The sequence below is a fragment of the Clinocottus analis genome, unplaced genomic scaffold (genome assembly GCF_023055335.1).
Source record: "Clinocottus analis isolate CAN_PGR_092001 unplaced genomic scaffold, fCliAna1.0.p SCAF_9, whole genome shotgun sequence".
NCBI classification, from domain to species: domain Eukaryota; kingdom Metazoa; phylum Chordata; class Actinopteri; order Perciformes; family Cottidae; genus Clinocottus; species Clinocottus analis.
In genome coordinates, this window is record NW_027176251.1 from 17983797 (window position 1) to 18007196 (window position 23400).

The window sequence follows — 23400 nt, forward strand, 5'->3', positions numbered from 1 at the left end:
ACTTTTTAGCAAATCTTGCTGGATATATTATAATTATAATATATATATATATATATATTTTTTTTTTTTTTTTTGAACAGGTACTGTTAAGCAGTAAGGGTCCCTGTGAGGGACAAGCCACTCCTTCTTTGGTCCATGTTTAGTCTGTTGCATACCTTAAAGATGTTAAAGACCAGTCATTTATTCACTTTATACAAAAGCAATAAATGCTTTTCATGTTTTCAGTTCAGTTTAGTTTTTCTTCCTCAGAGAGAAAAATCCAGTCTGTGTTGGCTTGAACAAGTGCACTGACCTCTGGTTGAATGAGGTGGAGATGTGAAGGACAGTTGACAGGTATCAGCGGCGGCTTTGCGCATGCGCGATTAATGTTCAATCCGGGTCCGCTGAGCTTGCAGCGCGAGCTGCCGGTGGCCGCTTGTGAAGCTTTGAGAGGCGACTCGCTCGCGCGGGGCTCGTTAAGGACAGAAACTACAGAACAATACGTGCTTTCGCGTGTGGCTCAAGTCGGCAAATAGTCCGGTAATAATATGACCAGTGATAGTTGTGTTTAAACACAATTCAATACATGAATGTTGAAGAATCCATCTGGTGTTATTCTGTATTATTTTGATCATGCAATTATATTAATTATAAATATAATGTATTTGATTGTTGTCTTTCAGTACAGAACAGCTTTTTTTGTTAAAGCTTGCTAACACATCCCGCAGGCACAACACAAGAGAATAGGAAAAAAAAGTCTAATGAGGACAAAATCTCCAGCCACTCTTGAAGTTTACAGAACTTTATTGTGAGATTTAAGCGTCATCAAGGCCGCATGCAGAGAGGTGTACATATATACTTCTCTGTTGCACAGTATGGTTGCTGTATCAGCTCCATGCATAATAGTGAGCACAAAGGGAAATACAATACAATAAATCTGTATATTGAGGACTTAAACAGTTAAATAAGGTAACTTCTATACAAAATTTCCTACAGATGGATAAGCTTGAACTTAAAAATGTTTCGAGATTACTGTACACTCAAACAACTTCTTAACACTGTGGCAACTGTCATGTTTAATTTTGATACCATTATCAGAAATGCCCCCCGAAATGTTGGATTGGGTATATAGAGTGTATGGATCATATGTCATGTTATCTCACTTAAGCTACAGATAAACAGCAGCAACATGTATCAGTCGCTTCCCGATACGTATATCTGGATCGGTACTGCACATGTGCAAACTAGTACACACATCTTTGGTTAAACACACTTTTGCCCAAATTTACAAATCTGTGTTGAAGTTGGCAAGAGAAGAACTAATACATGTTAGCCGTAAGCAGCACAGCCCTGCTAACGAAGCTAAGAGCTAACATTAAGGAAGGTTGCATTGAGTAGCACCATTATGGGTTCAAGCTCTATCGAGTAAAAGTTTGTAATGGGCAAATGTAAATTATAACATTATTATGACTTGTTCAATTGTAATCTTGTAAAAAGTAGTTTTTGGTTAGAAACGTGAATACAGTTTGAAGGAGATGTTTCTATAGTAATATCAAATAGGTATTTGAAAGGGAATTATGACCAGTTTAACTTTTTTTAATTGTTAATGCACTGGTATCTGATCAATACACGGTATCAGTTGACACGCAAGTTTAGGTATCAGAATCCGGAAGGAAAGAATGGTGCTGGAAGACCTCTATTTTTTTAATCTTTTTTTTTTTTAAATCAATTTGATCAAAAGGCAAATCTACATTGTCTTAGTTTGTTAACATTACTGAGTGACAGCTCAGCACAAATGTTCGTACCATCTGAAAAATCAGCATTTGTGTTAGAGGGTATGTTTTCGTATCAAACCTCATAGGAAACAAGCAGTAAAGTGCTGCTCATGTCGGCTGGAGATGTGAGCTGCGTCAAAGCAAGAGGGCACTACAGGGGTAACAGTAGTTAGTCTTTACCCTGTTTTCAATGGTCTGATTGCTAGGTTACCCGCAGGGCAGGTCCCCTGCAGGGTTGGTCTCGTCGGAGCCCCTCCTTTCGCCAACATCCTGTAAGCTGACCAACAACATGTCAGGCTGGATGTCCTCTTCATCCGACTGCACCAGAGGTTCGTTGCTCTCTTCGCTGGCTGCTTCCTCGTCCTGTTCCCACTCTGCATCCTGGTTAGATGCTTGGCTGACTGTGGGAGTGGCTCGGGTTGATTGGCTTCTCAAAGATTCAGAAGAGCAGGACTCGAGGTCCGGACCTGTTCGAGAAGCCGAGTAACCAAAAGCTTCACTCTCAGTAGATGAGCATCACCCGGAGACCTCGATAGTAGTAGTGGTATTAATTAAACCTGAACAATATCCTTTTCTACGTCTACATAAGTCGGGGTTACCTGAGGTCAGTGATGATCCTGTGCTAATGTCCTCATCACCAACGGAGTTGAGGAAGTCATCCAGAGCCTCATGGTCCGATATGTTAGTTACTGTCATCTGATCCAGAACACGCACATCAGCTCCTGTTGGCTCTGCGCATGCGTACGCACACGCACACATGAATACCCACACACACACATGGATACCCACATAGTGCACTAGAGTGCACATCCACACACCTCAACCTCCCACACTGCCCCTCTCCTCAGCACTCAACCCGGCCGCCACTCTACAAAGTCTCTGTCTAAGCTCCACAATGGTGGAAGAACCCCATTGACATACGGACCGCAGAAACTCTACACATGTTTGGACCATTTTTGGTGAATAACAAAAAAAAAAAGTAAAATCTTTGGGGGTAAACGTGGTTCAATTAACTTATTGCAAGTCGTTTTGGACAACTTTTTAATAACTAACTTAATGTAGTCGGCGACAATGAGCTCAACAATCAGGTTGACTTTACAACCCACAATCAAGAACTCAATTTGGCATGAATATTATCAAATGCTTAGATGACATATCCTACAATTAACCAGATCAATATAATGGGTATGTGCTGAGTATGGGTTGCGCCCATAAAAAATATTTCATGGGTGCAACCCACATACGAATAGGGGCCAGTATTTGTCATTTTACTAGTATTTTTACTTTAGTACAGTTTCAAGGTACCAACCCCCGACTGACACAACACTGCTGTGTTTATACAGTACATTTAAAAATGCATTCAATCACACTTAATTGGTGATATAAAAACACAAGTGTCAAAACTGGTTAGGATATCCTTGTAACTTTTAATTTGCGAAAAAATCTCTATTTCCACTTATGGTGTTATTGTTTAATATTAACAGGAAGTAAAAGCTCCAGAGAGCCATACCTCTGTGACATAGGTATCCGGTGGACAGGTACTGCTGCATGTCTTGGTTAAAGGCTTCCTCGTAGACTTTCTGTCGTTCTCTCAGTTTCTGTTGCATTGCCTGCTCCAGCTCTGCCAGCTTCTGAGCATGCTCAGAATTCAGTTCCACTAAAAAAAAGAAGAATATCCTCTAGTCTCTAAGAGAAAATAGTACAATGGCATTTGTGGGGCCAATTTAGGTGAAAGAGGAAATCAAAAAACTTTGCATCATAACATTTTACCAGCAGCAATTGTCAGTTAGTCTGTATACTGTTAAAGAAACGTTTGATTTGAACTTCATTACATGGTTCATTCCTCTGCTGGAATTAATTATTAGAATATGGGCACACTGTTGTCATAAAAGGATGGACATGGTCAGTAACAATACTCCAGTAGCCAGTGGCGTTTAAACCATGCTCAATTGGTAAAGGGGCCCAAAGTATGCCAAGAAAATATCCGCCACACCATTACACCAGCCTGAACCGTTACTATACAAGGCAGGATGGATCAATGCTGTCTTTCTGACCCTACGATCTGAATGTCGCAGCTGAAATCGACACTCATCAGACAAGGCAGCATTATTCCAATATTCTATTGTCCAATTTTGGAGAACCTGTAAACATTGTAGCCTCAGTTTCCTGTAATTAGCTGACAGGAGTGGTCTGCTGCTGCAGGCCATCTGCTTCAAGGTTTCATGTGTTGTGAGTTCAGAGATGGTATTCTGCATCCATTGGTTTAACCAGAGATTATTGTTCGAATGTTGTTAATCAATCAAAATATTCAGCTCTTTAAGGACACATCGATTTATTTTTTTAATGGGATCTCTAAGGAGAAAATCTTTAAATCTTCTTATACTTTTTCAACTTTAAAAGCTTAAAAGTTCTGCATACTTTCAGCAACATACACCTTGTTAACTTTAAAATGTTGACAACCTCTTTAACTTTTACTGTGTGATTCAGCTTTTTAATCTCTTTTATACTTTTTGAATCGTCACCGTTTGTTTTTTTTCAGACCTTTTCTGACATGTTGCATAGCTCAAAGCATGTGACATCAGAAGCTTCAGAATCTTGTGAAAAAAAAGAAGGATTGTGCCGCTTCATACACTATTTTAGGTCAAAACGTAAAAAATGTTTTGCTGGTCGTACACATATGACAACAGAATCCAATCTTAACATGAAGCTGAAATGATGATTTAAAAAAATAAATAAATAAAATACTTAGTTATTTTACCAATACTGTGACCACTGCTGCTAGCATTACTGATAGCACTTTGTAGTTTAACTTTATTGAAGAAAATGTGCTTTCTTAATTCTTGTTGTTCTGACTTTGTACTCATAGTTAAATGCACTTATTGTAAGTTGCTTTGGATAAAGGTGTCAGCTTAATGAAATGTAATGTAATATTACTACTACTACTACTACTACTACTACTTTGAATGCTACTAATACTTCTAATACTACAAATCCTTCTAGTACAACCACTTATACTACTACTCCAACTGCTACTACTCCAAAAGCTAATACTACTACTTCTGCAACCAATACTATCAATAAAACTACTACTACTAATACTATATTGTTATTATACTTGAAATCTTTGTAGCAAGGCATAGTGCACTTTATACACTGATTGTGCAATATTGTAGTTATATTTTTGTGCCTTATTTTACATATTTTCTTATACTATTAGCATTTATAGCAATGTTTGTTTCTTTAATTGTTAATTCTAATTTTAAAAGTTTATTGTACTTCTGTGTGTAAGGAGGAACAAGCAAAATATGCTTTTCATTGTAAGGAGTAACTGTTATGTGTGCATATGACAATGAATCTATCTTGAATCTTGCTATCACTACAACTACTGCGACTACTACTACTTCTACTCATACTACAGTTATTTTAACTACTACTTCGACCGCTACTGCTGCTGCTGCTTCTACAACGATGAATACTTCTTGTACTATTGTTGCTGCAGAAACTGTTTCTTCTACTACACCACTGATACTTCTGCTGCTGCCACTACTACTGCTAATACAACTTCAGCTGCTGAAACTACTACTACTAATACAACTTCAGCTGCTGAAACTACTCATTACAACAACTATGACAACAACTTCTACAGTTTTATAATTTAGCTTCCAGCTTCTCCTGTATTGTATTTCATCTATTTATATAGTGCAATTCAATCTCCAATTCTGCCACTTTAAAAATTAAACCCCAAGGTTTTTCAGTAGTGCAGTGTTTGGCTTTTGGACTTTGACATTTTTTCACGAAAGTCATTTAAAATTTCCTACTACTTTTACTGCTATTACTGTGACAGTAATATTGTTTAGCTTCCAGCTTTTCCTGTATTGTAATTAATCTTTTTTGATTCTTTAGATGATGCCGTTTTGCTTCCAACCTTTCCAGTTTTCCAGTTATACATTTCAGCTATAAGGGTTCAGCAGATCAGTTCAATGGTTTTGGGCTGCAACACTTGAAATATTTCAGCTTTGAGCTTTCAACTTTCAGCATTCCAATGCATTTTCTAGTTTGAGTTACTGTTGCCTTTTTATGATCTCAAACCACTCTGCCCATTCTCCTCTGACATCAACAAGACATTTTTTTTAAAGCAGTAATGCCTATAACGAGAGTACAGCAGCTCACCTTCCAGCGCCTCCATCTCCCTCCTGTTACAAGACAAAGTAAGCATTATGTTACTCTAAAGAAACATTGAACTGATTTTGACTGATTGTTTGTTTTAGTCCTGTCTTGTCATGACAATAATACAAACTTTTAAAGGACCAAAGTGTAGCATTGCAACCAACTATTTCAAAATCAGTGCCAATACAAGATTTAGTTTGAGTCAGTTTTCTTTAAAAAAATATTTTCTAGCAGGTCAAAATCCGATATGTTGGACAACAGTACAAAATTACTTTGTTATAACTTGATTAAGTACATCCATGATCAAAGTAGTAACAAATAAAAATCTGGCCCAGCAATCAAGTCAACTTTAAGCACCTTAAAGTGAACTGAGTGTCAAAACACTCCAAAAGCATTGAGGGTCAATAATGAGCTCTTCTCACACATTTGAAAATCCATGCGCATCTCCTACCTCTTCTTTTTCTTATAGACTTCTAGTTGGTTGACGTGATGTTGTTTGACCGTCTGTTGTTCACATTGACAACACAGTGTCTCCAGGTAGACCAGTCGGCTTTCCATCTCCTCAAAGTCACCTTCCAAATGAGCTGCAGACACACACGATCCTATTCAGTACAACAGAGTCTTACCTTTCATCCTCTGCGTTCATATTAACTTGTACGCAATTACCTAAAACAATGTGTAATTAAGTGTAAAAATAGATTAAGTAACAGAACAGGAAAGAAAAAAAACATACAGTCAGCATGATTTAATTTCTGTAGTTTTGTTTAACAGACCATCCATCATTCACACCCACCTCATGCCGTGATTGGCCAGCTGAGCCGCCACTTGACTAAAGACTGCCGCAAAAGATTCACCTGCATTTCTTCACTCTGATCTAAGAGACAAGTTAACGACGTACACTACCGTATTTCCAGCAACTATCACTCTAGTGTTCTAATGGCACATTGTATTTGCTAATCGCCTTAGAAGATTAATGGATGATTAGAAAACCCTTGTGCAATTATGTTACACAACTAAAAACAGTTCTGCTGGTGAGAGGAGCTATAAAACTGGCCTTCCTTCGATCTAGTTGAGTATCTGGAGCATCACATTTGTGGGTTCGATTATACTCTCCAAATGGCCAGAAAAAGAGAACTTTCATGTGAAACTCGCCAGTATATTCTTATAGTGTAGGTAGCTAGCATTAGCTGCCTTGTTAAGCAAAGGTTTAAAAGGTGGAATAGGTTTTACATAAGTTACTGTGTCTGTAAAACTCTGATATAGAGAAAATGCACACAGTTATCTAAGTACAGGATTTGAATACTGTGACGCGTGAGTAAAACTATACTCAAGGTCCACTGTTTGAAAATATGGCTCCATTTGTTGTTGCTGTTGTGGACTGGCTTTAGAAGAAAGGAATGAAACAGACGCCATACCTATGTTAGCAGTGACAGCATCTAGTTCACTGATGAAGGCCGGCAAGCTTTGCAGCTGTTCCTGTAGCTGAGTCAGAGCCGTTCTTCTTTTCTCCCAGTGTGCTGAGAGCATCACTATGTCGCCATCCACTGCCTAAAACATACACACATGGAAAGGTCTCTTTGTGAAATCTGAATATGGGACACTAAGAACAAGCTGAGGCAGTCACTGGCAAAAAGCAAGCCCTTTAGGTGGACCAATTTCAAAAATTGTTGTTGTCATTAGTCACAAAACATGTTAAGATAGGGTCCAGGTTGAAAAACTCAAAGTTTTCTAATTAAGTTACTGACGTTAGCAACAGCTAACTGCTCTTTGTATGAAAGTCTTCAAAATATAACAAGATTTTCCCCTGCTGTTGTAAAAGCAATGTAAAATGTAAAACCAGATATAGATTATTTTCACTTTTAACTGACCTGCTTCTTACTTTTTCCTATTGAAATGATAAAAAAAATTTGGTCCACTAAACGTAGATCATTCTGTTGTTTGACCCATGAATGAAACCGGTCAGCTATAGCATACTGTTTTAAAAAAAATGTTTGCAGTTGAGCGTTTCTCTATAATGATGATATCTTTGAGTTGAAAAAACAAGTTTCTATGGCGTGCCTAGATTTCATGTCTGACTACATTCTGTGAACCTGCTGCCACAACAAAGACGTGTACATGTGCTTTTTTGTATCTGATGTTCAAGGCCCATTGACACACCTCCGTCACCAGAAGACGCTTCCTTGTGCATTGTGAATAATGAACGGTATCTAAAGAAGTGAACAGAGTTCACTGGTCCTACCTCTGCAGGCTGAGCACAGTCTTTAGTTCTTTTATGGAGCAGAAACCAGCTTTCCTCATACCTAAAGAAACACATTGTATATATATATATATATATATATATATATATATATATATATATATATATATATATATATATATATATAACACACCCTCCATATACATTAAGGGCATTTTGGACATTGACTGTGTATCTTTTCTTGTACTTGCAACAAAGTGAGGACCGTAACATTCTTAATTAACCACAGAATTTTTGGAAAGGATATTTTTGCCGGTTTAAGGGTTCAGACCTGGTTTTATGGTTCGGGATAGGTTTAGGTTAGGGTTAGACATTTAGTTGTGTGATTAAGGTTAGGGCAGGGGTTAGGGAATGCATTATGTCAGTGTCCGTACGAAGACAGAAGTACAGGGTGTGTTTGTGTGTGTGTGTGTGTACCTGCTGAGAATGTCCAGTCCAGCGCTGAAATAAGGAAGGCTTTCTTCAAACCTGAACAACAGTCAAGAGAATAATGAATTAAGAATGTGAACATTCATACAAGTCAGAGACTGAATGAAACATATATCATTGCAGACGACTAGAGAAAAGATAAAGTCAAGGTTTCCCCATGAGGTTCTTTCATAGGTGACGCAAGATTGGTGACGTCACTGACAGTCAACATATGTAGTAGGTTAGTGTAACCGACTCACCGGGGCTTCCTCCTGATTTTGGTATCTCTGGATTTGTCTCCAAGGGTCTTGAAGCTGGAAGGAGGAAGGTTAGATAGACACATTAACCAGTAACAGGGGTTCAGTGGGTTGCCCAAAGACACTTAATATACAGTACAGACACAGAAGTAGTCAGGGACACCAGCAGCTGAGGTCCACCAAGTGGCTGGCAGAACAACAATATTTTGGTTAGCTAGAATGTGTCGAGGACCCAACACAGATATGAACCCTACAGGGCAGCTTTTGAAACTGCGGTCAAGTGAGCCGTCATCTGCAGAACCCTGGTCAAGTGAGCCGCTGCTTGAAATGTAATGATTGTCTATTCCTGGTGTTGGGCTTGGATAGCACAAAAAGCACGGAGATAGAGCTACAGTTGTGTTTAAATTAATAACAGTGCGTTTAAAAAAGTGAGTAACGCCCCAAATCCTTATAAAAGCTTTTATTTCCATACATGTCAATGCATTGGGAACAATACAAATTCTATTCCAAATCAAAACAGGAAGAAAAAAGTCCTTAAATGTGTTATTAGTTTACAGAAACTAAATAAAAGTGAATAATAGACTGTATAAATAAATAGCAGTGTCTGCATTTGTCTTTACAAACTCATATTTACTGTATAAACTGAAAAATGCTTGAAGATTTAGCTTTCCTGTGAATCACTGAACTACCTGTACCTCTGTTAAACTCCTAAAGTTCGCAGACGACAATGGTCATCGTCTTGGCCTTATTAGAAACGATGATAAGTATACCAAAACCACCAGACACAGAACCAGATTCTTTCCACTGTTCGTCACTCTGATGAACAATTAATCAGACCCCTCCATCTGCACTACTATACTATATACATATATATATATATATATATATATATATATATATATATATATATATATATATATATATATGTATATATATACATGTATATATATACATATATATATATACATATATATATACATGTATATATATACATATATATACATATATACATATACATATATATATATACATATATACAGATATATATATATATATATATATATACACATATATACATATATACATATATATATATACATATATACATATATATATACATATATATATATATATTATTCAATATACATTTATATCGTACATCCTAGTTAAACGTTGATGTTAAGTTTCTATGTTCTACTCGGTTGTCTTTAATGTCTTTTTTATATTCATCTTGTTTATTTGTATATCATATGTACGACGAGAGCAGTGTGTAACTGGAGTCAAATTCCATATACACATATGTATACACTATACATGTATACACATACATACAAATGGCCTTTGATTCTGATTTAATTGTATAACGACTGTTTCTGAGAACTGCTTCACATCTGTGTTGCATGGAGTCAACCATGTTCTGGCACCTGTGAAGAGGTATTCCAGCCCAGGACAATTGGACTACATTCCGCAATTCCTCTGCTTCTCTTGGTTTTGCCTCAGAAAACAGCATTTGTGACATCACCACACATGTTTTCTATTGGATAAAAATACGGGGATTGGGCATAATCCCTGGATTACAGATCCTTAAAAAGCCTTTTAATGTTGTTTTTTTAATGACAGTTCAAATATTGGGTAATTATCAATATCATAACTTAATTTGAGCTAACTTGTCCTTTAATTACCTCAAAAGCTGTACAGTAAAATCTTGTGTTAATTAGCAGGGACAAGGACCCCATAGCAGGGGTCCTTGTGAACAAGATTCCAGTGGAAATTTAACTAACCAATGAAGGACATGTTTTTATTACATATTCATAATTTACATCACGTGCTTTTGGGGCTGAACGAGCCCCCTTGCCGTAACACCACCGATAAAGAAGCATTACATTTCAAGCAGCGACTGACTGGCTTGACCTAGGCTCCGCGGACTTTGACCGCAGTCGTTTGATAAGGGCTTAGATCTTTGTAGGAGCTCAATTTCAATATATTTTGGAAGGTGAGTTTTTAGAATTTACATTGTTGGAATTGGGATCCAACAGGCTAATTAGTTATTGATATAAATTCTCCATTATTGATCATTTTATTGAAGCATGTCTTCGCCATCCACTCAAAGTAGAAAAATAAAAGTCGTCACATGACGGTCAGCTGTGAGCAATATCCAGGAACAGCTACGACCGAGCGAGCTATAACGATCAGGATCCGAAGCTCAACGGAGCTACGTTACAAATTACGCAGTCAATACATTCAACTAACAAGTAGCATACTTGTTAGTTTACATTCAGAGAGGGTAACATGAGGTGTGTGCCATAAAACAAATAAAGTTAAAGTTAAAGCATTTAGCTCTTCAGCTAACATTATAACATTAGCCAACAAAACTGCCAGTCACATCTTGATTGTTTTACCATTAAGTGGACACGTTATGGTCTGCGACTAGGGCTACCACACACATCACCAAAGCTAATCAAAGAGGCTAATGATAACCACAGTGGGTGTTATTACAGCTAGCTGAAGCAGAGATTAATGTTATGTCAGAATGCAGACCAACCCCGTTGTGAAATCCTGCTGGACCATGTGAAGTCTTTCTCTGAAGTTTTCAAACATGATTCCTCTTAATTCCGGTTTCTTTAACATCTAAAAACAGTAACGTGAGCGTTGGCTTTAACTGTCTGTCAACACGACTGTTACACTGGCCAGCTAGCTGTAAACTAGCTTCTCGCTCTGGTACTCGTCTGCGCAATAGGGATATTGTCCTGAACTCAGCCTCCCAGACTCCGAGTCTTTCGAGTCAAGTGACTCCCACACATTTGAAACCTGATGCAATACGTTATAGACGATATGTGGTAGAGTTATGTCTGCTGTAGCAAAACATTATATATGTTTACGAAGGCAGAAAGGAAGCCTGGCCGAGTGGAAAAGCTGCCTTAAAGGCAGGCTGGAAAAAACATGAACCCCTTCTTCTACTTTATGTTGTGATAAGGGCAGACGTCAGCTCTAGCTGCGCAACACCGCCCCCTCTGTCGATGTTGGTGCCTCGTGTGTCAGGGTTCGATTTCTTTTCTTTTCTTTTTTTTTCTTTTTTTTTTTTTTTACAATTTTGTAATCCTTAGAAAACAATGTGGTTCAAACCTGGTGCCTGCAGACAAGTTATGTGACAGAATGAAACCCCGACATAAATCAGCATCGAGAACAGTAACATGCGTGCTTCTTGTCATACATTTTCGCATGTAAGTGCACCATTCTTCCGAAAGATATCCTAATTTTGGTGTTTAGATGATGACTTAGAAGTGTTAGATTGGTAGTGTTTTAAAATTGTAATGCAACAAAATTGTTAATTCAAAAGATAATCATAAAGTCATGGCAAGCCAAAGGGACCAGCACTTAATTCCTCTTCCCACTGAAGAGCTTCAGCATTTGTAACTGAAGAAAATAAGAATGAGGGCTAAGGCCCAAAGAGAGCATATCAAATAGTAGTTAGTTTGATCAGTTTACAGTTTTCAGCAATCACAATAACAGGAGCTCATCCTTCTCATCCAACCCTTCCATGATTTGTTTTTTTCATTTAATAACGCTTCGCAAAAACCTCCTGACGAAGGATTGGAAAGATTTTTCTAAATTAAATGCGACCTTTCTAATTTTGGCATGCGAGAAAAATAAATTGTTCTTTAAGAATTCAAGATAACACTGGATGAGTAAAACACTTTGAGTAAATTAAACACATTGTTCTTTAAGAATTCAATATAACACTGGGTGAGTAAAACACTTTGTAAGTGAATTATTAGTTTAGGGTTAAGGTTATCATTTTTAGGATGGATGGTATTTTCTTGTTGCAATGTGTTGCCTCAATTAATATTTAATGACATGCACCCCAGCAAATAAATATGCAAAATGTTTTTATTGCAAATTCTCATTCAAAAGATTCACATTTATACAGGCTTTTTTTTCTTCATTTTTTACAGTTTCCTTAGATGTTGCTGCACAAAGATTCAACCTTTCATTTGTTCATATTCCATTGGGGATGAAAAAAGTCACTCATCTTACCAAATAAACATTAATGTCACATGAACCATGAAATGATCAACTTTAAAATACCCTTTTTTTGAAAATACTATTTGTTTGAATTAAACAGACTTCACTTTTAGAAATGTGCAACACTGACTCATTTTATTTCATACAGCCATAACATCTTACCACTATTCTATTTAACCTCCTCTAAATTAGTTTAGGAAAACTAACAGCACCTGATGTAGTCCGAAACCCTTCTGACATTCGAGTAGTATCAGTGATATCCAGTGTGGGGACATGCATCCTTTTATTTCTACTAATGTATATCAATCTACAGACTCTAATATATAAGCATGTCACATGTAAATTATATTTTAGAGCCATGAAATTTAACTGACACAAACTTCAGTCAGATAAAGAATCAACAAGAGAGAGATGCCCATCTCATATCACCCTACTGCACCTAGTGAAGCATAGACAAAAACGTGTAAATGGTTTGACCTTACAGGCATTATAGGATTTAGTGGAAGAGGAAAATAAAATAAATAAATTAGTATGACTGTGTTGCCGGTTTTACGCGGACAAACTGGTTCTGAATGTTTCCATTGTGCTTACGTGACTTTTTAAAGAATGGGTTCACAATTATCCAAGTCCATTTTAGAACAATACATACATGCCCAACATGAATTAGGCTCAGTCGTCCAAACCACATGAACATTATAACAGTTTTATTTTGCCAGCTGTAGTATTTCCTCTTTTTCACACTGACCATTATAATAACTTTTTTTAATGTGAATTCAATCAGAGTGAAGGAGTGGGGGAATCCACAATCACAAAGAACCAACGCAAAAAAATGCAAAATACACATCTGCGAATATTACGTGTGTATATGGTCTTGTTGGCTTTTCCAGGGTACAAACAAGGAATGTAGTTTGCCGTATTGGTTTGGACTACTGAGTCCTATTGATGTTGTTACATTAATATAGGCGTGACTCAACTGGTACCCATGGCGTGATTGGTTGAAACAAAGAACCCAGAAGCCTCATATTAGCTTCAGATACGTTTGGGTTTCAACTTTAGACAGGATCTTTTATTGGACAGTAAGAACAGTTCAACCTGGTTCTATTATTCATACGAACACTACTGTTTCAGGAGACTTGAATAAACGTATTCTTTAATTCTGGTGAGGATTGTAAGTGAGAAAACCTTTAAGTTATCAAGCTAGACCATCCTGCACACATTTTTCCTGTTGACGTGAAAAGGAAGGAATGTCAACGTTGGCTGTGTGCATGATAGCTTTCTCTAGGTAAGCTACTAAAAACTGCACTCAGTCACAGTCCCAAAAAATATGTATTCTAATTATTGATTTCCCCCAAATGGAACTAAAATATTCCACAATCATTGACAAATGTAGATAACAGTACATAGTCACTGCGTCACTATCCAACCAGCCAACAACCATCATCAAGCTGTGCATAAGAGCAACATTATCCAATGCTTTTTTTTATATACCTTGTTAATCCTTCAAAATTAATTCTCAATTCAGTAAATTTAGTGAATTTGTGAACATTTCCAAATGTAGAGCAGACATTTGTTAGCGCTTCAGAAGGGTTCTGGGGCTGGTCCTGGTCCTAATGGCTGAGGTAGTAGACTTGGTCTGGGAAAGGCCCTTCACGGGGCCATTGGAAGTGCTGGAACAGCTACTGACAGGTGTACTGTCCTCTGTTAGGCCCCCCGTGGTCCTCTTGGAAGTGTCTTTTGCAGCACCTTTGGAATTATGGATAGAGTAACCGCTGGCTGGTGAAATACAATTGGTAATGTTCTTGCCCTTAGGAGTGTGCTTGGCAGAATAACTGGCTGGTCGGTCAGTGTGTATGTGTGTGGTTGTCACCGAGTTAAGAGCAGCTTTAGTGACAGTAGTCCTTGCAGCAGCAGCAGCTCTGGCAACATGCCTAAGATCAGCAGTCCTGGTAATTGTCTTGGGGGTTGTGGATGAAGCGCGTGCATTTTTCTGGAGCCTTTTTTCTCTTGCATGCATGCACGCGTCCTTGCTGAAGGGGCTAAGGTCACAGTTTGTGATGATGTCTTGAGGGGGCTCCAGAGCAGAGACGCTGGTCAAACTTAACTCTTCAAAGTTTACTGTGCCCTGTAGGTCTTCGCCAACGCAACTGCCTCTCTGTAGTGTCATCTCTCCTACACAGCCACATAGGTCTCGTTTCAGTTCGTCATTATGGCTACTGATGATTTTACCAATGTGACTCTCATCTTTTTCACAGTTGTCCTCCCTCCGCGGGATCTCACTCTCCAATGGGACATCGCCAACGTTGCATTGCACTGTCATGTACTTCTTTGATAAACGGCCGTCTGAAGGGACCCCGTTCAGTAGGGTGGGGCTAATGTCGGGGGGGAGGCCTCTGCGTCTTCTGGACAACCTCAGGACCACAGAGTTCTCCCTTAGCGTACTGATGACTGGGCCATTAGTCAACGGCAGAGTCCTGCTTAAATGTCTAACTGAGTTCTGGAGACCGCTAAAGGTCTTTGGGTTGCTATAGTAGTCGGAGACCGTTCGGTGGTGGAGAGGAAGGTGCTGATTGCGAGGCAGCTGGTGTCTGTTGTGCCAAGAGAGGTGTTTGCTGTTGGTTTCCTGGATCCTTGCTTTACAGGTATTGTTAGGCCTTGTGCATGGTCTTGGGGAGCACCTCCTGCCCATTCCTGTGCTGGGCTTTAACGTAGGAACTGACTGGACGCAGGAGTTTTTTTGTTCAGAGAGTCTAGTCACCGTGGCAACCTGCAATGGAAAAAGATCATGATAGCTCGGAATTGAGGGCCGAGGACTAGATTGCTGCGGTAATTAGTTCCAGAATGTGTTTTTTGATTCGATGCTTGAAATAAGGTCTGTGGTGAACACATGCTAGAGAAAATATAACGTTTTGTTCAATAGGACACAACGAGGTTAACTATCCAGTTGCCAATCTCTTCGATTCCAAGGCATTGAACATAATATTGAACTTTCAAGAGGGGAAGATATAGAAAGGAAGATATGACAAAGGGAGCTTTTTTTGGATCGACACTTTAGATACACTGCAGCCAATGGGCCTCAACCAGGATTTGGATATACTCCAAGATATTTATTTTAGAATTTGGGCTCTATGGTTTATGATGGCCTCTACATGATACTCCTCTGCATACAATTATTGGATGCAGAACACCTGTGCCTTGTTTGTTTCTTCACTAGCCATTCCAGTTGAACCCTGACCTGCAGAGGAGTGTTTGTTCTAAACAAAAATGGCGATCAGCGTAGCTGCTACAATAGCATCAGTTAGAACAGAACTTGGACAATATTACTTTTCTCGATCAAATCTTCTTTTTTTAGACTCTCTTCGACCAACTGGCTTTCGCTAAGAGGTTAAGATTCAGAATGTTGATACAAACGAGACACCTTTCAGACATACACGCATGATCAAAGGATGAGCGGACCTTGTTAGTCCTCCTGACCTGTAGGGAGAGCTGGCGAGGTCTCAGCGGGTGTTTCTCAGCTCCCCCTTTCTTGTCCTCCTTTGTCTCCTCCCTCCTCCTTCTCCTCTGATGCTGCTGCTGCTCCTCCTCCTCCTCTCTCCTTTCCCTCTCCCGCCTCCTCTGTGCACGAGCGGTTAGTGGGCAGAAGGAGCTGACCACTGCAGAGCCTTTAGGCCTCCCTCTCAGAGACTTGAAGTCTTGCTGCGCTGTCGGACAGAAGACACAAGGCAGAACAAATATATTTATATAAGCACAGAGCAGAACATGCCAAGCATTTTTTCGGCTGAGTTAACCTTTTTTTTATTATTAAAAGTTGCCTCAATCATTAGAGTATTTAAAAGACATTACACATGTGACTGTATTTAAAGTTCCAACCAGGAACTGTCATTTTACATTGATTTTGTCAGTCCTTGTGGATTAACATGATATTGTTTCTATGAGCACAAAAAAAAGGGTCAAAGGGTCCTTGCCGTCATGGTTCTCCCATGCCTTCCTTCCAGGCAGTGGTCCCAGCAATATGACCTGGCTCTGTGATTTTGCCTGAATCCGACCCGGTGGCATTGATAAGCATTAAGAATATTTGTATAGAAATAGACAATCTTCTCGCTGATGGTCTTGTTTAATTATGAAGGTCATAAAGAGGCATCAGTATTTGATTTAGACTGTTTCATGAACAGCAACTGGTAGCTGAGTAGGTGCCTGTTTGCTTCAAGGGAAAACTGCTACCGAGGCACGACAGCACGAGCAATAGGCACGAGTGAGCTGTCCATTGCTCCCAATACTAGGATGGATTAAATGCAGAGGCTTAATTTCACTGTGTGTGATACAATGTGTGACAACAAAAGTCAATTTACATTTTTCAAATAAATAAATCCACCCTGCACTCAATGCCACTCTTCAGAGGCCGATACACAGACAGGTCAGTGGATGAATACCTGTGGTTCTACTGAATATTCTCATGTTATTTCCCTCAGCTGCAGTCCTGTGATTGGTGGAGATACAGGAGGTAAGACGCCGAGTGCCAGATGGCTCCTTCGCTCGTCCACTCGCTAAGAAGGCCATGTTGCTAGGCAACGCCGCTGAACCTGAAGTGAAAGAAAAAATGCCTTCGTTGATTCCAGAGGATGTAGTTCAGCAAACAAAAATAACTGTGGGATTCCCATGTAGCTTTTTTTTTTTACCTTATTTAAAGCACATTAACCAACATGAAGCTGATCTTCAAACACTGGCAAAAGGATCTCTGACAATCCAAAGATATTAGAGGAATTTAAACACAAAATTCAGACAGATGAAGTGCAGCCAAGCTCTTCGAACAGACTCAGTTCAGACTATTACCCATGCGGCTTACCTCTCAGACAAAGAAAAGACAAGAAGTCCTCGGTCTTGGGCCGACGTCTGGTCAGACAGGTGACCATGGCTAGGTTGTGGGTGTGGTTGCTTTGTGCCAGTGTCGTTGAAACTGCTGGTCCCGGAGAGCTGGAAGGGGACTGGGCAAATTTCCTCTGCGCTTGCAGCCGTGGTCTGCGCATGCACACATGTTCACACATGTTCACATAGTCAGTGGCTAGTTCATTAGGTACACGTGTCAAAAACAAATATATGTTACGAATATATGTCGGAGGATGTGATGTTGTAGCTCTGGTTAATTGTATTGTGTTATACTGACAGCTATTACTATTGTTGTGTACAATCCATTTATATCAATGAACAAAAAAAACATAAAGACCTATGTATAAATTCTATAACTGTGTAACTATACCAAGTAACTATTTATGCAACTTTTATTTGAGGTATAGGACAGTTACAAAGGGGATCTAAATCAAATCAATCTAATTTCATTGGACCGCTAAACAGTGGGTGGTCTTAGAGTTTAGCGTGATACAGAGCTGCAAAATAATGTTCGCTCCCCACACACCTCCCTCACCTGTTGGATCAGGAGGACGAGGGAGAGAAGAATCAATTAACGGCCATATTGTTTTGGAAATGAGAAGAATGCTTTTGCTTTGTGTCATCAGAACACACATCTTTCCATATAGCTAGTCCTAAATCTCATTTGATTGGATAAATCATCACACTTTTGAAACCTTAACAGAAACTAAAGATGCTTCAACTTTTGTTAACTCCAACTTTAATGGCTTTATTTAATACAGAGCAGATTTAAAAGGGGCCAGCGTGCAGGGTTCAGTGCCCTCTGATGACATGGTTGCAGGTTGCAACCAGCTGAATACTCCTCTGTTAACTCAACCATTTCCAAGACTCCAGTAACGTGAGCTGCTAAATGTAAAATGTGCCAATATTTGGTTTGTTCGTTCTGGGATACTGTAAAACATGGTGATGCAACATGCAATTTGTCTTAGTTCTAGGGATTGTTTACAAATAAAAACATGGTTATGAATGTTATTGCTCCATATTGGCCCTTTAAGGGTGAGTAGTACTGGAATACTGCAGGAGGCAGCACGGTACACTTGTTCTTCAACTGTTTATAGGCAGGTCGTGAACACAGGCATGAACATGCAAACACATGCAATCATACAGTAGAGCAGCTGACCTCTTGCTTGCGGGTTCGTCCTTGTGGCAATGGATTCTTGCAGGGCGCCGCTGTTGAGGGCTTGTCTGTAAGGACCAGCTCCAACTTGCCGACAGGATGGACTGACACCGGCTGATGCCATTAACCAGGGAGCCTTAGGAGAACATTTCAAACTTTAGTTACTAACATGAGGCAGTTTCACAACTTTGAAATGATCTACACCAACACTGTCATGTCAATGAAAGCGTTGTGAACAAAATAGACACAAAAACAATGAATGTGGTACTTGAAATAGTTTGTATGTTAAAAAAAAACTTTTTGTGTCACGTGGGACATGAAAGGTGATGCTGCTTAGAGCTGAAACATAAATCCAATATTAAAGTTTTCTTTCATGGACACTTCAAACACACCAAAAACAAAAGTACCCTCAATACACGTGAAAGCTCAATAAAAACAAGCAGTCGGATGATTAAACAGGTTGCAAACAAACACACAGAACTTTGTTCTGCTTCAGCTTTGATGCACTTTACTCAATGTAATTTGCAGATCATTTTCATGTGCAATAAAACAATGGGACGGAGCTCAATGTGAGCAAAAGTTGGCTTTAACTTCCTCCATGGTTATCTCCTCAGCTGTAGTTGACAACTTAACCTCGTCTTAATCATATCTAACTTATGTGAACCAATACTTCGGTCCCAAGTTTCTGCCAAAATTCTGAAAACGTGACCATAGAAACAACATTGGGCAAAGGTTATAATATTGTCATGTAATCTTGTAAAATGTAGTCATGACGTCCTTCAATATTTAACAACCAAACCCTTTCAATTGGAGGTCCTTGAAGCAAAATCTTTTCAAACAGAAGTATGTGATCTAATGTGTATTAATTCACAGGTCTTAACACAAAGAAGGTTGATAACCATTGGGAAAGGTAAACATGGATGAACTGCTCCGATTGTTTTTGTCCAAAGACAGAATCGAAGAAGAGCATTGCTGGTACTGACCTCTGAGGCTTGTGGGAGCGTGTGACCGCAGCGTCCTGGCCGTGGTGGTAGGGCCCAGCAGCACCCGCGTGTTCTCAGGTGTGCAGGTGTCTTTCACCGAGTGCTTGTGCTGAGGAGCCTGCGCATGTTTTACCGTCTCTGTGTATCTGGAGTTCGGCAGCGTTTGGACGTTCTGCGTTTTGTGCGAGCGCAGCATCCTGGTCGAAGCAGAGTTCCTCTGGAACGAGGGTGTACTTCCTTGCAGGCGTGCATTCTGCCCAGCGTGCGGTACTTTCCCTGTGCATGTTTTTGATTGCGTTTGCACATTGTGTGGCGGGTGAGTACATTTGTTTTTTTTCGTGTGCAAGTTCTGAGACAAGGTGTTTTTTTGCCCTTTGCTTTGTAGGTGTTTTGAATTGTGCATATGCTGTGTGGTTTTCAGCGCGTGGGTGTTCGGCGGTCCGTATGTGGCCCTCCGCCGTGGTACGTATGCACTCTGACTTGCGCGCATCATTTTCGGTGGAGCCTGTGTCTTTCGCTGAAAGCCTGCTTTTTTTGACGCGTGAATATGTAAGTGTTTGTGCGTGGCGCGGTGCGTGTCTCTGAATTCCCTAAGGGAGAGGAAAAGAACTTTGCGGACCAGACGTTCTTCACACCACGGCATCCCGTCGCTGATGTCCTGCAGAGGCGCGTGCACACATAAACACACACACACACACACACACACACACACACACCATTTAGCTGACACCAGATTATCTAGAAACGCTCACACTCCAGTACAAAGACAAAATGAACAGGAAGCATTTAAACAAATTGTGACTTTAGAGCCTGAAACAGGGTGTCCGGATAGTTGATCCAACCGAGAGCCCTGATAAGTGCATGATGATAATGTATGATGTATAATAATGTGGTATATAAATCTCCCTTTTATTGAGACTTAACTGCATCAGTAAAATATTTCATAATTTATGTAAATTCCATCTCTCGCTTGATTTTTGATCCCCCCGTCCTATTATCACCCTCTGATCACTCTAGAAAAATGGATACACTGGTCTGGCCTTATTTTACAAATACCACTAATTGTGTAAGAACGATCACATGCCAAGCTGATTCGGGCTATACTACTGTCAATGATGCCCCATCTAAATGGTGACTTAAAAGCAGTGAATTTTGTGATTTATGAGATTCTGATTAGTGTAAAAAAAGAATCGTGAATACATCTCCTTTGTTGAGACACAAAACTTGAAGAAGACAAGATGGTGCACCTCTTTTGCACCGGTGTAAATACCATAGAAAGGAAAGACATTTTACTTACATATCTCTTTTTGATGATATTCCGTTTGGGCCTGTTTGTACTCATCTTGCCAAGCGGAAGCTGACGGCACATGAATTACATAAGCCTGCTCCTCTTGATTTTTACACTGTCACTTTGCTTTTTTCCTCAGGTGTGAAAAACATAGATTCCAACCACTCTGTCCTGGAAAAGAGGAGGAGCAAAACAGAAAGGACATCTGAGAAATGTGGCTTTTGTTTTTTCCTAATTTCAAAAAAGACTTTCATAGAGTCTGAGAGTACTGGAAAACTACAGTATTGATTTCTATCTGTATATCGAACCCTAACCATAACTAAACTGATTCAAAACAGGTAATATGACCTTTTGTTAAAAGAGTATTTTTTCAATTGAATTTGCTATTTAAAATAACTTCAACTAAAAATAGTGCATTCTTCCTGTAATGAGAGCTGGACCCCCTGCTCCCATCCATCAGCAACTTATTCACAACAGGAACTGCCCTTTAGCCTGTCTTGCTCAAGGCCACCTCGATGGAGGGCTGGTAATGTGTGATCTTAGTTATTGCACGTACATAACGTTCTATGATAAAAAATAAAAAATAAAAAAAAACACTGCTTGGACCAAAGCTCCCATTGGCTGCAGTGGATCATCTATACTCTATCTTTAACATCCACAAAAAGGGAAGATGGGGAGCGCCTCGTGAGAGGGCACCGTTTTTACAACACTGTGCGTGTTAAAGTATATAATTGACTAGATTGGGGTGTGTGTGTGTGTGTGTGTGTGTGTGTGTGTGTGTGTGTGTGTGTGTGTGTGTGTGTGTACTATCTGTCAGGATGTGTAAAAATTAAGACGACAGTGCATCCCAGAGAATATTTGATGAACAATGAGCGTCCATTCACCTGCAGCAGGATTACAGGTGTCTGCAGCCAGCTTTTAACCATTCAAACCGATACGTCTCTTTCAGCGCAGGATGTAATGGAGAGTGTGGATGGCACCCTACGTTTCTGTCTTCCTGCCACGATCCTGAGCAGCCAGAGCATCGTTAAAGACGCCTGGCGATGCAGGCGGCATCGCGTCTCTAATATGCTCATATTAGTCCTTAGAAGAAAGAAAATACCAGACAATAATCGATCACCCACCTCCAGCAGGATTACCGGCCTACATCCTAAGCACACCGGGTCCAACCTAAGCGATCGGCACACTCACACTTAAAAAAAAAGAGAGAAAAAAAAGCTGGAACAACGAATCACGTACAAAAAATATCCCAGCGGCTCCGGTGTGCCGTTATTCACCGTTTGGCCCGGTATGCCGCTTCGTACTCGGCACCTGCACGGCTGTCGTGTGCAGGGAGGCAGCGACACTGCGATCATGTGAGCCGTCGTTGCCGAACCGAGGCCTGCCTATATGTAAGTGCGCGTGTACTTATTCAATTACGGTCAGTTCTGGCCATAAGCGAATTCCAGTTTGACGTCCGTCACGTGACCCGGAAATCGGTCGAGGTCAATCGTCCCAGACGTTCCGATCAATCAAATGGCAATTGCAGAAATGTCATGACTCATCCCCCGATTCTGGCGTCAGCCCGAAACCAGTACAATCGTTTAAAAACACGATTATTTCAATCCGACGTTAAGTTTTTATTGCGCGTCTATTCCTGCAATTAAGGTATGCGATGCGGCTGATGCACGTTTGAAGCATACACATGTACACACACACACACACACACACACACACACACACACACACACACACACACACACACACACACACACCAATTTTGACGTCCCAGACGTTAAATATATATATATATATATATATATATATATATATATATATATATATATATATATATATATATATATATATATATATACATATATACATATACATATATATATATACACATATATATATATACATATATATACACAAATATATATATATATATGCATATATATACACAAATATATATATATATATATTAAGGCTGGGCAAAGTTGAAAAAAATTAATCGCGATTGATGACATGATTTTTCTGCGATGCATCGCATTATGCGTCAAATTCAACAATGAAGTAAAAAAACTAGTGTATTGCATGCTTTTATTTTAAAGCAATGTTATCAGAACAATATAACAGCACTCTGGAGCAACAACAAGGCACTGTTCAGTAGTAAGGGTCCCTGTGAGGGACAACCCACTCCTTCTTTTATCCATGTTCAGTCTGTTGCTTACCTTAAAGATGTTA

The 23400-nt window shown here is 39.5% G+C and overlaps 2 protein-coding genes across 4 annotated transcripts; both read right to left on the reverse strand.

Moving 5' to 3' along the window:
- Positions 1-765: 765 nt before the first annotated feature.
- On the reverse strand, positions 766-11788 carry dtnbp1a (dystrobrevin binding protein 1a). Its single transcript, XM_068570303.1, has 10 exons — positions 11386-11788; positions 8847-8900; positions 8596-8646; positions 8161-8221; positions 7337-7469; positions 6373-6505; positions 5925-5947; positions 3265-3411; positions 2354-2485; positions 766-2221 (listed from the first exon to the last, which is right to left on the reverse strand). The coding sequence occupies exons 1-10, from the start codon at positions 11469-11471 to the stop codon at positions 1962-1964; spliced, it is 1080 nt and encodes a 359-aa protein (XP_068426404.1). The 5' UTR covers positions 11472-11788; the 3' UTR covers positions 766-1961.
- A 960-nt stretch (positions 11789-12748) lies between these two features.
- jarid2a (jumonji and AT-rich interaction domain containing 2a) lies at positions 12749-22540 on the reverse strand. 3 transcript variants are annotated; one of them, XM_068570586.1, is made up of 9 exons: positions 22366-22540; positions 22059-22257; positions 21184-21345; positions 19887-20544; positions 18907-19039; positions 17707-17879; positions 17294-17443; positions 16320-16564; positions 12749-15630 (listed from the first exon to the last, which is right to left on the reverse strand). In XM_068570586.1, the coding sequence occupies exons 3-9, from the start codon at positions 21253-21255 to the stop codon at positions 14437-14439; spliced, it is 2625 nt and encodes an 874-aa protein (XP_068426687.1). In that variant the 5' UTR covers positions 21256-21345; positions 22059-22257; positions 22366-22540; the 3' UTR covers positions 12749-14436. The 3 variants fall into 3 exon arrangements, with proteins under 3 accessions (XP_068426687.1, XP_068426688.1, XP_068426686.1); XM_068570587.1 differs by lacking the exon at positions 22059-22257 and having other exon boundaries at positions 16338-16564; positions 22299-22540; XM_068570585.1 differs by lacking the exon at positions 22059-22257 and having other exon boundaries at positions 22299-22540.
- Between the last annotated feature and the right edge of the window lie 860 nt (positions 22541-23400).

Excerpts from the sequence above, each read along its gene's own strand:
- dtnbp1a (XM_068570303.1), bottom strand. The coding sequence starts at position 11,471 with ATGTTAAAGAAACCGGAATTAAGAGGAATCATGTTTGAAAACTTCAGA. Across the intron at positions 8,901-11,385 it reads CAGCAGGATTTCACAACGGG|CTTCAAGACCCTTGGAGACA; the intron begins GTTGGTCTGCAT and ends TCCTCCTTCCAG. Across the intron at positions 2,222-2,353 it reads AGGATCATCACTGACCTCAG|GTCCGGACCTCGAGTCCTGC; the intron begins GTAACCCCGACT and ends CTTCTCGAACAG.
- jarid2a (XM_068570586.1), bottom strand. The coding sequence starts at position 21,255 with ATGTGCCGTCAGCTTCCGCTTGGCAAGATGAGTACAAACAGGCCCAAA. Across the intron at positions 20,545-21,183 it reads ATATCATCAAAAAGAGATAT|GACATCAGCGACGGGATGCC; the intron begins GTAAGTAAAATG and ends GCGCCTCTGCAG. Across the intron at positions 19,040-19,886 it reads CGCTCCCACAAGCCTCAGAG|GCTCCCTGGTTAATGGCATC; the intron begins GTCAGTACCAGC and ends TGTTCTCCTAAG.